General features: G+C 35.3%; 3 protein-coding genes across 3 annotated transcripts in view; 2 read left to right on the top strand and 1 right to left on the bottom strand.

The window, feature by feature from the left end:
- The first annotated feature begins 389 nt into the window (after nucleotides 1–389).
- tmem119b (transmembrane protein 119b) lies at nucleotides 390–4,609 on the top strand. Its single transcript, XM_056457975.1, has 2 exons — nucleotides 390–597; nucleotides 3,455–4,609. Exon 2 carries the CDS (start codon nucleotides 3,470–3,472, stop codon nucleotides 4,352–4,354), a length of 885 nt encoding a protein of 294 aa, XP_056313950.1. The 5' UTR covers nucleotides 390–597; nucleotides 3,455–3,469; the 3' UTR covers nucleotides 4,355–4,609.
- A 3,118-nt stretch (nucleotides 4,610–7,727) lies between these two features.
- iscub (iron-sulfur cluster assembly enzyme b) lies at nucleotides 7,728–10,996 on the bottom strand. Its single transcript, XM_056457976.1, has 5 exons — nucleotides 10,879–10,996; nucleotides 10,291–10,404; nucleotides 8,725–8,835; nucleotides 8,514–8,592; nucleotides 7,728–8,382 (listed from the first exon to the last, which is right to left on the bottom strand). The coding sequence occupies exons 1-5, from the start codon at nucleotides 10,972–10,974 to the stop codon at nucleotides 8,288–8,290; spliced, it is 495 nt and encodes a 164-aa protein (XP_056313951.1). The 5' UTR covers nucleotides 10,975–10,996; the 3' UTR covers nucleotides 7,728–8,287.
- A 1,707-nt stretch (nucleotides 10,997–12,703) lies between these two features.
- The window catches only part of pkn3 (protein kinase N3), a 32,545-nt gene continuing 31,952 nt past the window's right edge, over nucleotides 12,704–13,296 (top strand). Inside the window, exon 1 of the mRNA XM_056457969.1 lies at nucleotides 12,704–12,954. Coding sequence (XP_056313944.1) covers nucleotides 12,934–12,954 — 21 coding nt within the window. The 5' untranslated portion in view covers nucleotides 12,704–12,933. The remainder of the gene's footprint in view (nucleotides 12,955–13,296) is intronic.

Here is a 13,296-nt window from a genome sequence, read left to right as displayed (position 1 = left end):
ATATATTCCTGTCTATTGTTCCTGCAGAGGCTCACAGCACATGTGTTTTCTCCCCTGTGGATCATGTGATCACAGGAAACATAAAACTCTTCCTCTGAGACCTGATAGCTTCTGTTTTGAGGGCCAAAAACAGCCCTAAAGTGTTTTACAAGAGACCATCAGCGTCTGCATTTCCTCCTCAGATGTAATGCTTACACTGGAGGAATGTACATTAAGTTTAGCTTCAAGATACTGGATGAAAAGGAAAACCTGGAGGAAAATTCCTCACAGTCCCCTTAGTTTGTTGAGACAAACTATGCTACATCTGGTGGCTTGAAGTTCTCCAGTGCACACAGGCAAGAGGAGGGGGAAAAACTCGGCTCTCCCCCAAAACAGCTTTAACGAGAACAGTGTGTCTGGAAATGACCCAGTCTTTCTGGGATAGAGAAGAAGCAGGAGAAGAAGTAGAAGAAGAAAAGGGGAGGAGGGGAACGCAGGAGTTTCTTTCCCCCTTCAGCAGTCCAGCAGTTCTTCATCTTGCAGTCTAAGAGGAGGAAACAGCAGACGTTTCTTCTCAATGCCTGATCATCTTCTGTCGGCATGTTATAGAACTCTAAAGTAAGTCAGATTTCAGCATCTCTTTCATCTGCTTTCTATTTTTAGTATGTTAGGAATGCACAGCTTTAAAATGTTCATGTGGCTAAAACTAAGTTTAAACTGTTTCTCTGACAAAGAATAGCCGGACTCAAAAAGTTGATTCTGGCTTAATTGTTTAAAAGACTGTAAAGATGTAAATAAATAGAAGTTTATGTACTGAGGACAGAGCATTTAGATGTTTGGAAATGCTTCCAAGCCAGTATAAAACACTGACAGAGACTAATATTAATGCTATGTGTGTGTATGTGTGTTGGAGAATGAGGCGCCACATGAGCTTGATACTATTTCCATTGTGCACCAAATGCCCAGTGATGATTACAGTCCTCAGCTTGAGCACAGATGGAGCAGAAAAACCGTTATTTGAAGATCTTTGTTTTAAGAAACCAATCATCGTAGTTTGATTCTGTAGTCTTTTTTTAAACAATGTCTTAAACACAATATTTGTATTGAACTTTAAAGTTGTTGGTAACACTTTACAATAAGACTATTAAATTAGTTTGGAAATATTTTAGATACAATTTGATTACAGATTAAATGTAAACTTTTGCACTTATTAATACATAAAATAATATTTAAGTTGTATAAATGAGCATTATTTCTAATAATTAAAGCAGTTATGAATTCTGAACAAACATGTATTAACAGTTAACTATAGTAAATGCCATATATTATTATTATCAAAGAATAATAAATCATAGAATAATAGAAAAAGAGAAATAAAGTCTTTGTTTTAGTTTATTGGTGTATTAATTGATAGTAATGGATTAAACGTTAACGTAAAGTCTGTTTTTCCATCAGCACAATTTGACATATGTCAAACGCAGGAAAATGTAGAGTCCAATGTCCTATCTCTTTGCAAAAATGGAAACTAGAGTTAAGGATGGTTATTCAGCTCATATTGTAGTAGAAATGGGAACTTTGAAACAGGAGCTCATGAAGCCTAAGGAATGAACAGACATGGCAGTTGCTCAGAACATGATGCATCTGGCTCAGAATCCAGTGAAGTTTCCATGTGGCTCTTTCAACTTATATTTTAGGAAAGACAACTTCAGAAAATGAATGCAACAATGAAGTGGGAATTATAATTTAAACTAATTATTATAAACGATATTGAGTTCAATTTGATAACAGTTTTTTTTTTACCTAAGAAGTGAGTAAACCCATTGCCTAAAAAAGCAACAAGTTGAGTTTACTTTAAAAAGTTAACCTGTTGTAACTTGGAACCATTGACTTAATTAAATTATATAAATATGCATATAGTTTATATTACTTATAAATTTTAGGCAACAGGCTTATTTCAAAACATTTTAAAGGAGAGTCACCCAAACACTTTAAAAAGTCAATTATTCACTTTAAAAGTAAAGTTTTTTTCAATTTATTTATTTTTATTTAAATAAGTCAACTAATCACTTTTTACACTCAAAAATGATTTTGCTGCTTGTTCAGTCTAATTATTTAAAATGAGGTGAATCATCACAATTCTTGATGGTTTTTTGAGACAACTTAATTTTTTTATGTTCAATCCACTTAAGTTTTTAAAAACAATTGAGTTAACTTAATTAATTTGTGCTACATGAACAACATGAAGGATTTGTGTGGAACCCAGTATTTTTTACAGTGTACAGTGTGGGAAAATTAAATGTATCCACTTACTGACACAGCTTATTCATTCATTCATTCATTTTCTTTTCGGCTTAGTCCCTTTATTAATCTGGGGTCGCCACTGCGGAATGAACCGCCAACTTATCCAGCACATGTTTTACGCAGCGGATGCCCTTACAGCTGCAACCCATCACTGGGAAACATCCATACACACTCATTCACACACATACACAACGGACAATTTAGCTTACCCAATTCACCTATAGCACATGTGTTTGGAATTGTGACGGAAACGGGAGCACCCGGAGGAAACCCACACGAACACGGGGAGAACAAGCGAACTCCACACAGAAACGTCAACTGACAAAGCCGAGGCTCAAACCAGCGACCTTCTTGCTGTGAGGCGATCGTGCTACCCACGTGCTACGCCTGAAACAGGTTATTGGAATATTATTATAAACTAGATCAATTTAAAAGAACATAATATTGCCGGCAGCTAGCTCTCTGCAACTGCTCACTGAAACTAAACAGGACTGCACTCAGTCAGTACCTGGATGGGAGACCACATGGCAAAGCTAGGTTGCTGCCGGAAGTGGTGAGACCAGCAGGGAGCGCTCAACCTGCAGTCTGTGTGGGTCCTAAAGCCCCAGAATAGTGAAGGGGACTCTATACTGCTTAGTGAGCGCTGTCTTTCAGATGTGAGGTCCTGACACTCTGTGGTCATTAAAAATTCCAGCATGTCCTTCGAAAAAGAGTAGGATTTAACCCCGGCATCCTGGCCAAACTTGCCCACTGGCCTCTGTCCATCATGGCCTATTAAACATCTCTATATCGTAGTTGGCTTCATCACTCTGTCTCCTCTCCATCAATCACCTGGTAAGTGATGTTCGGTCTGGTGCAATATGGCTGCCGTTGCGTCATCCAGGTGGATGGTGCACATTGGTGGTGGATGAGGGGATTCCCCCCTCAAAAAATGTGTAAAGCGCTATGAGTGTTCAGAAAAGTGCTATATAAATGTAAGAAATTATTATTATTATTAGCGTAAAAAAATATATTCTTACAGAAAAACTACATGAGGGTTATACATGTGCAAACCCACATTAAAATCCCATGTGAAACACAAATTCAACACGTGGAGCTCATGTGACACACATGAAAATGTTCTATTTAGACTCTATGAAAACGTAAAATGCTGTGTGTTATTTAATCACTACAGGTATTGAGTCACAGGATGGATCACTCAGCTCTTCGCTGCCTCATCGGTCTGCCCATCATTCTGCTAACCGGGAACTACTGCAATGCCGCCCCAGTCATTTTGAATGACTCTTTGGAGGGCAGTGGCCAGTGGGAATCTGGGATCATAGACGGGGATTTCACACCCAGCATTCCTTCCTTTCTCAATGACTCAGTGAAATCCACCTCCGTAGATGGAGATATACAAACCAAACCATTCTGGAATCAAGCAGCAGATTTTTTACAAGAGAACCACCTCCCCATAATCGTCATTACCACGTTAATCCTTCTAATCTTCACTATCCTCTGCTCGGCCGCCATCTTGAGTCGCCGACGTAAAGTCAGCACCTACTACCCCAGTGCTTTTCCCTCAAAGATGTATGTGGATGAGCAAGACAAGACCGGAGGAGGACGCTTCTTCAGCGAAGTCCCGGAGAAAACCAACACCAGCCCCAGTGAGGAGCCGGTGAATTCAGCCAGGCAGCTCCAGGAGGACATCATGATGGCCACCAAGAACCTCAGAACTCCACTTAAGAGTCCGTGGAAGGAGAAGAGTGAAGTGGCAGAAGACCAAAAACCTGCAGAGGAAGAGGAAAGTCCTCTGTGTGAGCTGAGTCAAGAGGAGAGCTGTGGTTTGCTGGAGGAAAATACCACAAATGAGTCTGTTGTTGATGATCCTGTGGAAAAGATCAGCCCCAGCAGGTCCCAGGACGACGTCCCATCTTGTGACATGGAAAAGACTGACCTCTCGGACTCTGGGCCCCCTGATGAGAGCAAACATCCATCAGGGCCAGAGAATTTGGAGATACAAGAGGACATGAACAAACAGGAAGTCGCTACTTCAGGCTCTCCATTCATCAGCGAAGAGAAAACAGCATTTTAAAGTGGACATTTTAAAAGCCTTGAAGGAAACCCAAGTACAGAGCAAAGTGTGTTTTTTCGGCATTGTAAAAGTGAAGAATGTAGTATGAAGTTTCATGATTTTCCCGAAAGTGTATATGGCTTTAATATTGTTGGTGAATGTTTACTTCGATATACAACATATGTAATCTGTTTTAAATTGCTATTTTAGGTATGAATGCTACGAACGGATGCCTGCTGGGCATGACTTTATCATAAAAGCTGCATTTTAATTGTTCGTTGTCATGATTCTCTTTTTGCTGTGCAATTGGGGGAAAATTTTATTATTTTTTTAAAGATTTATTTTTGGCCTTTATTAAGTGGATGGGACAGTTTTACAGACAGGAAGTGAAGTGGGAGAGAGAGGGGGTAGGGATGGGAAATGTCCACGAGCCAGGATTCGAACTCAGGACGCCCTGAAGTGCTACTGCACCATATGTCAGCGCGCTAACCACCATATGTTAGTGCGCTAACGCTAGCTTTTGTTTTGACAGATATTGCGATTGTGATTTGATTTGCAATTTAATTTTGTTGTCAAGATTCAGCTCAATAATCTGTAACGTAGCTTCTGACGCTACAAATGCAGTGAGTGTTATTAAAAAAAAAGAAACTAAAAGATATTAACTTACTCCTTCCTTTATCCTAATTAGTATTTTAATATTTTTTCCCTAGAGCAAACAGTAAGCACAAATAAAATGACCTTACCTTTCTGTAAACAAGTTAAACTCAAATCAGGGAGATAATGCAGCTTATTATTCAAACAAAAATATAATAATTATGAAAATACAGAACACTCAGCAAGCATGGCTGATAAGAGGCAGATTGAAAAATTCTGATTGGGCAGAATGAAAGTATGCTCACTCAATTGGCTAGTAAGACTATCACAGACGGAAGTCACAAATTTGCTCTGTGCGGGAGAAATGAAATAATACATATATATATATATATTCCATATCGCAGCCTCTTACGATTAGCTAATCGCAGCGTCTCAAATCGCAATTATGATTCGATTTCAATTATTTGCACAGCCCTTAGTGACAGTTCATCCCAGAAATGAAAGTTCTGTCCTCATTTACTTAATCTCAACCAAAGTTTCTTTCCTTCCAGCAAAAAAGAAGATAATGTTAAAAAACTAATAGTCGCTGACATCCGAAGTAGAAAAAAATACAATGGAAGGCACCCTGCAGGCACAGGACGATAACATGATGTCATTGTCGTGGGGACATTGGATTTTGTTTGGAAATGAAAATCGGGTTGACGTCAGAACCCAATGTCAGGCTGACAGTAGTGTCCAATGTCCAACCTAAAATCAACCAAATATCGTCTACTTATGTTACACCTTGACGTTGTGTGGACGTTACCACTATGACATCTATCAGACGTTGAATTTTGGTCACTTTCCAACACAACCAAATATCAACGTAATTTGACGTCATTAATGGAAGTCAAAATAATGTTGTGCTTAGACGCTGGCTAGACATTGAATTTTGGTCACCTGATGTTGACCTAAATCTAACCTAATATTAATGTCTTATGATGATGTGCGCCTGCTGGGCAGTGACTACTATTTCCAACATTCTTTCATTCATTAATTTTCTTTTCGGCTTAGTCCCTTTACCTTCTTCAAATTTTATTTTGTGTCAAATAAAATAATAAGGTTTGGAACCACTTGAGGGTGACTATATGTTGTTTAAATATTCACTTTAGGTTGTGCTTCAGCCTGCTTCGGAAATGCCATTTGCTTTACTATCTTTAATAATGTTAACAGTCTGAAAAGCTTAAGTAGGTGGCTTATAAGAGAAGAAAGCTATTTTACAGTATGTCTCATCTAATCTGTATGCACTGCATACAGACCCACGCTCACAAAGAAATAAAGCACACTTGCTACTCCAATTAAGGAGACGAGTCTCAGTGTAAAAAATAGTTTTGCTGTGAGCCAGGTTATTGTTTACATAGTCTGGCTCTAAATATTTCCTTTCAAGGTCGAGAGGTATTCAGCCACAGCTGCTAAATGAGTCCCATGCCGCTTTCCAGTTTAGTCTATGGTCAGATATTAGTGTCAACATGTGCTTTTTATTTCTAACAATATAAACTCACTGTTGTAATCATTATGAGATTTGATTTATATGTTATAGTTTGCACTTAGGCTTAATTAAAATACAAATACTAGCCAAAGCTGTAAACTCTCCACAACTATTGTCAGTTTACTTCAGATATTAGATTAGATTCAACATTAATGTCATTACACATGTACAAGTAAGGCAACGAAATGCAGTGTATGTCTATCCAGGAGTGCAATAGCAGTAAGTGTAGGATACAGGTATAAGTTATACAACTATAGAAAAACTATGGTGATATTTACAGATGGATGTACTATGAACATTATATACAGGTTGTTTTAACTATGAACAGAGATTTACAATAGATGAATATACAAGTCAGAATTATTAGCCCCCCCATGAATTTTTTCCTTTTTTTAATATTTCCCAAATTATGTTTACAAGCAAAAAAAAAAATTCACAGTACGTCTGATAATATTTTTTCTTCTGGAGAAAGTTTTATTTGCTTTATTTCAGCTATAATAAAAGCAGTTATTAATTTTTTACAAACCATTTTAAGGTCAAATAATAATTCAGTGGTGCTAATAATTCTGACCTCAACTGTATTTACAGGTTGCTAATAATAATGAGAACCAAACAGATAGATAAGAACATAATTACAAATGTATACTGTATGTGCAGTGGATATGTACAATTTAAGATGAACTAGTGACACAAAGTGCAATGTACAATTTTATATTTGCAAATGGTAAACGGTGCAGTGATTATGGGGAGTATAAGTTATGAGGAGAGTGTGGGGGTGTTAAGTTATGAGGAGAGTGTGGGGGTGTATGTTGGTGATATAGTAGAAACATTTGAATACTGTTCAACCAACCATTTATTTTTTTTAAAAATTAAATCCTTTAAATATTTTATGTTGCTGCTGCTTGTTGTTTTAGACTTTAAAAAAATAGTGCAAAACAGCGCCATCTATGGTGATTCTGTTTATTTTCAAGATCTGGGGTAAACTATCTGCTGGCGCTTTCAATTTGGCAATAAGCGGCATGTAAAATGGTGTTCAAACACACAATAATAACATTTAACACTGATAAAAGCAATATAATCAACTAGTAAACTAGTTTATGCTGTTGTTGCAGAAATAGAAACGTAGAAAGAGCATGTTACCCTCACGGATGGCTAGGGAAAAAACGATGGCTTTTATTGTGTGGCAGCGCACGTCGTGTGTTGTTATGACTGAATGTGCTTGATATTTCTTCAACACATGGATATGCAGTATCAAATCCAACACTCACGTGATTCAGTTTTACAATATGCTTTATTTTTAAGATATTAATGTTTGAACGGCCATCTTCAGCATAAATCACATCACGTTTCTGTCCCTTCAAACTAACATAATCCAATAAGATAATCTGTGTGCGTATTCAGCTAGCAAGTGAAACAACTAACATTCTTTCATTACAACAAATACAGATCTGACAGTAAAATTCAGTGCTTTTATTGTGCGTTTAAAAGACTGGCTACAGTGCAAGAGTTGGAGAGCTTTGGTCTAAACTCATCAGGAGGATTTCTCAAATGGTTTGCTTTCAAGAGCTAAATGATGTTTCGGAGTGAACGGTGTAGACCCAACAATACGCAAAATCCGTCACACAATGAAACTGCATGCATTATTCTCTTCCAACAAAACAATATCCTGGCTGTTTTAACTATGCATGTATATTTGTTCACATTTTGATACTGGCATTTAGCAGTTTCATTTCCCTATTGCCCACGACTCAATCCGAGCAGTCTGAAACCTCATTTGGTTATTAAGCACCAGTTGATAATCACTGATTTAGATAGAGGATCAAATGTGCCTCCTAGTTGCGGGCCACAGCCGTCTCCTCACCCGGTTCACCTTCCTGTTTCAGACGGTAGTCGGCCAAAGCTGCTTTAATGGCATCCTCTGCCAGCACTGCATAGCACAGAAAACAAGGTCAGCCAAACATCTTATATGTAGAAACAATGCGTTACTGTTATCAACCTGAACAGCAATCATAACACAAGCAAATATTGTTAAGCAAAAATGAACATTAAAATTCTTACTCGAGCAGTGCAGTTTGACTGGAGGAAGGCTAAGCTCTTTAGCGATCTCTGTGTTTTTTATCTTGAGGGCCTCATCGACCTGTACATGCAAGCCAACCACAAGACTTTTTAGGTTTGACGTTTAGACAAATGTGTTCAGTTCAGGTTAATTTTGTTAAAATGAAGATTATAAAGCTTCCAAAGAACTAATAAAAATGGCATTTCTGCTTACAGATTTGCCTTTCACCCACTCAGTAGCCAAAGAGCTGGAAGCAATGGCAGAGCCACAGCCAAAAGTTTTGAACTTTGCATTCACAATCTTCCCAGCTTCATCCACCTCGATCTAAGTGGGGAAAAGCAACAGCTAAATTCAGTGCAAACAATGTGGACTACTAATGCATATATACTGAATAAACTGCAGAAGGCATGAGTTTTTATCATCAGTATTTGAACTGATCTGCACACTGATCTTAAATATGAAACGATCAGGCTACTGCAATTCATCATAGAATGTATCTATTTATCAGTAATTTTTTTTTATTGTTATTATTGTTATTATTATCCCCAATAATAATAATAATAATAACTTATTTATTATTAATAATAATTATTATTATTATTGTTAAAAAGCTAAATGTATCTAATATTCATTAAAATATGAATATATTCTCCAAATATTAAAGAAAATATATAATTGATAAATATGAATATGTATTAATTAATTAATTAATATTAACATATTTTCCTTTACTATGTTTATTTATATTTACCATTTCATATTAGTAAACAAATAAATGTATTAGTTATTTACAATAAAAATAATGCTTAAATAATGCTCCAAATGCTTAGAGAAGCATTTTTACTCCTGGAGACAGAAAGAACAGAGTAAATACACTACAGAGACACAAAGACTGTCAAAAGTCTCTCTTTAATACATTAAATTATACTAGAATTTATTATGGTTTGTTGGTTTCCAGTTTGAATGTAAATCAAATCAAGAATAAAGAAAATATGAGTAAGAAACAAAAATATGAACTTTTAGAATATCATTTTAACAACATTAAAGAAAGCCAACTGAAATATGTCATCATGTTTTAAGTATAATATAAAAAATGGAATTAAAAAATAAATATTAGGGTAAAAAATGTCAAAACAGGCAATCAATTTGTTGATTACAATAATTTTTTGACACTTATTCAGAAGCACAAAATGCGTAATCATGACATGCTTAATTTTGTTAAACCAAAATGTTTCAATTCGTGCTGTTATAAAAAACGGCTTAATGTGTAAACTTGTGATTTTTTAATTTATTTAGAGTTTATTTAAATAAGTTATTAATTATGGTTTTTATAATTAAGTAATTAGCTATTTAAGCTATTAGCTCATTAAATGCACTTTAACTGTGGAAGAAGTCTTGCAATTAGCCATTTCTGTAGCTAGAGGCATGTTTAGAGATTATCTGTCCTTTTAAATTTGTTATTATCATTATAATATTGTTATAAATAATTACTTTATTTGTATTCTATTTGACCCTCTTATATAAACAAACACTAAATCAACTTTTTTCCAAATCAATAAATTAAAATACAATCATTTCAAATATGCAGACTTGTCCTGTCTAAATCCTAAATCCCATCACAGGCTTCAGATACACTGCAGAGAATTAAGATCCATTAAGATTCACCTACTTAATATAAAATGACATCTAGCATCCACACAAAAAGAAAATACTACTAGAATGCTCCTATTCATGAATTTATTCATTGACTGGTCCTATTGTTAAGAAAGACAGGATTACCTGAAGTTTCATCACATCTCCACATGCAGGGGCACCAACCAACCCGGTGCCCACATTCTTGGCATTTCTGTCCAAAGATCCTACATTTCTTGGGTTCTCATAGTGGTCCACGACCTTAAAATGAAATAAACATAAAGTTTATTGGAGGGGCCAAGTTTTTTTTTTTGTCAGGATCATGTGCTTATTGTTACGCAAGACAAATAAACGTCAATGCTGCTCTCCATTGTCCCTCAATTTTGACCTAGATAATGTTGTACTAATTTTGCTATTTTACTTTACAGAAATATAATTTGTAAAATAAAAAGGAGAGAAAACATGGCTCATTCTGTGTAACTAGTAAACTATTATAGCTTACCAACCATGAATAAGATATTAAACATAAGAACTGCAGATGACTTAAAGAAGTAAGCTGGTAGGCAGATAAAGCATAAGAAACACAATAGGTCACCTGTCTGTGGAGACAGACAGTACAGTGTGATTTACTGTCGTGCATATCACGGGTCACGGGATATAAACCACACAGGAAACCACTTGAAAGATATGATACCAAACGAGAGAGCACACGGACCACGACTCGTACCGGCTTACCTTTTTGTGATATCCACACTGCATCCTCAAGTTTGGAGCTGAAAGTGTTTTGAGGATTTGCGGAGCCGCGCATTTCTTCGCCAGCGACGCCGCCATGATATCAGAATGACGCACTTGAAACTCACACATAGCGGATTTATATGCCGTAGACTCTCGAACATTTCAACGACCATCGCGAGATGTGAGACGTGGGAACCAGAACTTTTTCTTTTTTACTCGAACTTTATGTGGGTCCATACAGTACTCTATTTATTCCTTTGTTATTTCCCTATACATTTTTTTTTATCATTTATCCCTTATTATCATTTATTAAAACTAGAACAGTTTACAGCCTACGTTTTAAAATGACATAATTCATAAACATGACACGATCAACGTTTTTGGCAATAAATTTTCAGATTTTGGTGAAACTTTACAGCTTCTGTGTGAAAATGTGCAGTTCTTTATTAATAATTTTTTTTGTATTATAATATGAATAAAATCCAATAATTATTATTATATTTAATAATAGTAGCCTATTTTAGTAGTTTTTTTACATGAATCCAAAACATAACACAAAACCTGAATTAATAACAAGAAAACAAAAAAGATATACTGGAAAATGAATAAAATAAATAGAATAACTTAAAGAAATAGAATAAAATATTAATAAAGACATAGATAGTGGGTTTGTTTTACTTTATTTTTCAAAAATACATTTTAAATGAATCTTAATATATATTCTCCTTTCATTTGTATTACTGAAAATTCTACTGTGCTCTATTATTTTGCTTTGACTTTAACAAAATAAAATAGCCATTTAAATTATTATGCCATCTATCCATCCAACTTCTGAGTTTGGGGAATTTTAGTAAGTAAACAAAATATCAATTACATACATTGTCAATGAAAAAGGGAACAAAGAGAGAGTAAGAAAAAAATAAAGGACATGAACATGAAATTGAAGGTAAGATGTTTAAGTATCGATTACAGTATACAAATTAAAGTCAATACAAAATTACCTTGCTTTCTAATTTTCAGCTAATAAGATTGTATTTAAATAATGACTAAATTCTTTAAAAAAAAAACTAGAAAGTACATGAAAAAGCTAGGAGGCATTAAAAATAGGTTTGGTATTGGTAAATTTACGTTTCTGGATATAATTAAATGTATAACTAAACAAGCTTTTCTTTCAGTGGAGACTTAAAAAATCTTTAAAAGTAACAGATACATCTTGGATATTATCATTAATAAATGAGCCAATATGTTTCCAAAATTCTACCACATAATGACAATTCCAAAATAAATGAAAGACAGTTTCTGTATGACATTGACAAAATGAACATTTACATCAATATTAGACATTTTTTTTTCATAAAATGTATTTTAGTCATTTTTTATTACAAGCATTGAAACAGTACACCAAGAATTAATAAAAATTCAGACTATAACTATATCCAAGACCATTACAGTAATTGCGAAACATCATTCATAAATAATACTAAAACAAAAACATAACACGTGAAAATAAATACAATTTTATTGAATAAAAGTGAAAAAATTAAGTGAAAAAAAAAACTTCAGCGTGGAATCAGTACCAGAAAAAAATCCTCCATAAAATGTTACATCAAGTCATTCTTTTTGTTATTAATTTGCTTTAGAGACTTTTTCAAAGTTTACATTTCTAATAAAAATATAGCGATTTTCGTCGTATTGTTTGCTATTGGTCTCTGCGACAAATGACATCGGTGTAGCGCCTGTGACTGACAGCGCTGTCAGCCAATCATTGAAAAGGGAGGCGGAGGGGATTTTTCAAACCTCAGGAAACGGGAAAGGAAAGGCAACTTCCATAAAAAAAAAACTACCGGTAATCCGAGAGCCGTCAAGCCTCCCAGCTGACAGACAGTCACCTGTATCGTCTTCCAGCACACAAGTTGTACTCTATTTGAATGTTTCCTTTGTTTGCGCTGAGATTCAGTTGGGAGTCTGGATATGTTCTTTAGTTTCACTAAATCAAGCGCCGCGTGAGCCAAGGAGATTCAGTCTGAGCATCAGCGCTCAGAACACTCTTTCACAATGTCGGGTGTGACGCTACAGGTAAGAAACAAAACAGATATATTTCTAACACAGCCTTATTGATACGCTTACTGGATTTAGTGTGATATACGGAACTATTTAGAGATCAAATAAGTCATTGCAGTCAGACCGTTACCGTTCAAACGCTCTTGTGTTTACATTTCAGTCAGCGTCTCAACGTTCACTTTAACGTGGAGCATTCAGAAGAACGCGCAGTGAACTTATTTTAGCAATAGTGAAACTGTTATACAATTTAAATGTCCAAAAGAGAAGCTAGTTACATGAACACAGTGTTTTATGGCGTCATTTTTACACCTGCCATTGTTTTGTTGTTTTTTATGGAAGTTTTTCGTCTTTCTCCAA

The sequence above is a fragment of the Danio aesculapii genome, chromosome 5, assembly GCF_903798145.1.
Source record: "Danio aesculapii chromosome 5, fDanAes4.1, whole genome shotgun sequence".
Taxonomy (NCBI): domain Eukaryota; kingdom Metazoa; phylum Chordata; class Actinopteri; order Cypriniformes; family Danionidae; genus Danio; species Danio aesculapii.
The sequence above is the reverse complement of the archived record's forward strand: the minus strand, read 5'-3'. Positions and strand labels throughout refer to the sequence as shown.

Excerpts from the sequence above, each read along its gene's own strand:
- tmem119b (XM_056457975.1), top strand. The coding sequence starts at position 3,470 with ATGGATCACTCAGCTCTTCGCTGCCTCATCGGTCTGCCCATCATTCTG.
- iscub (XM_056457976.1), bottom strand. The coding sequence starts at position 10,974 with ATGGCGGCGTCGCTGGCGAAGAAATGCGCGGCTCCGCAAATCCTCAAA. Across the intron at positions 8,593-8,724 it reads AGTGGGTGAAAGGCAAATCT|GTCGATGAGGCCCTCAAGAT; the intron begins GTAAGCAGAAAT and ends TTGCATGTACAG. Across the intron at positions 8,383-8,513 it reads AGTCAAACTGCACTGCTCGA|TGCTGGCAGAGGATGCCATT; the intron begins GTAAGAATTTTA and ends TGTGCTATGCAG.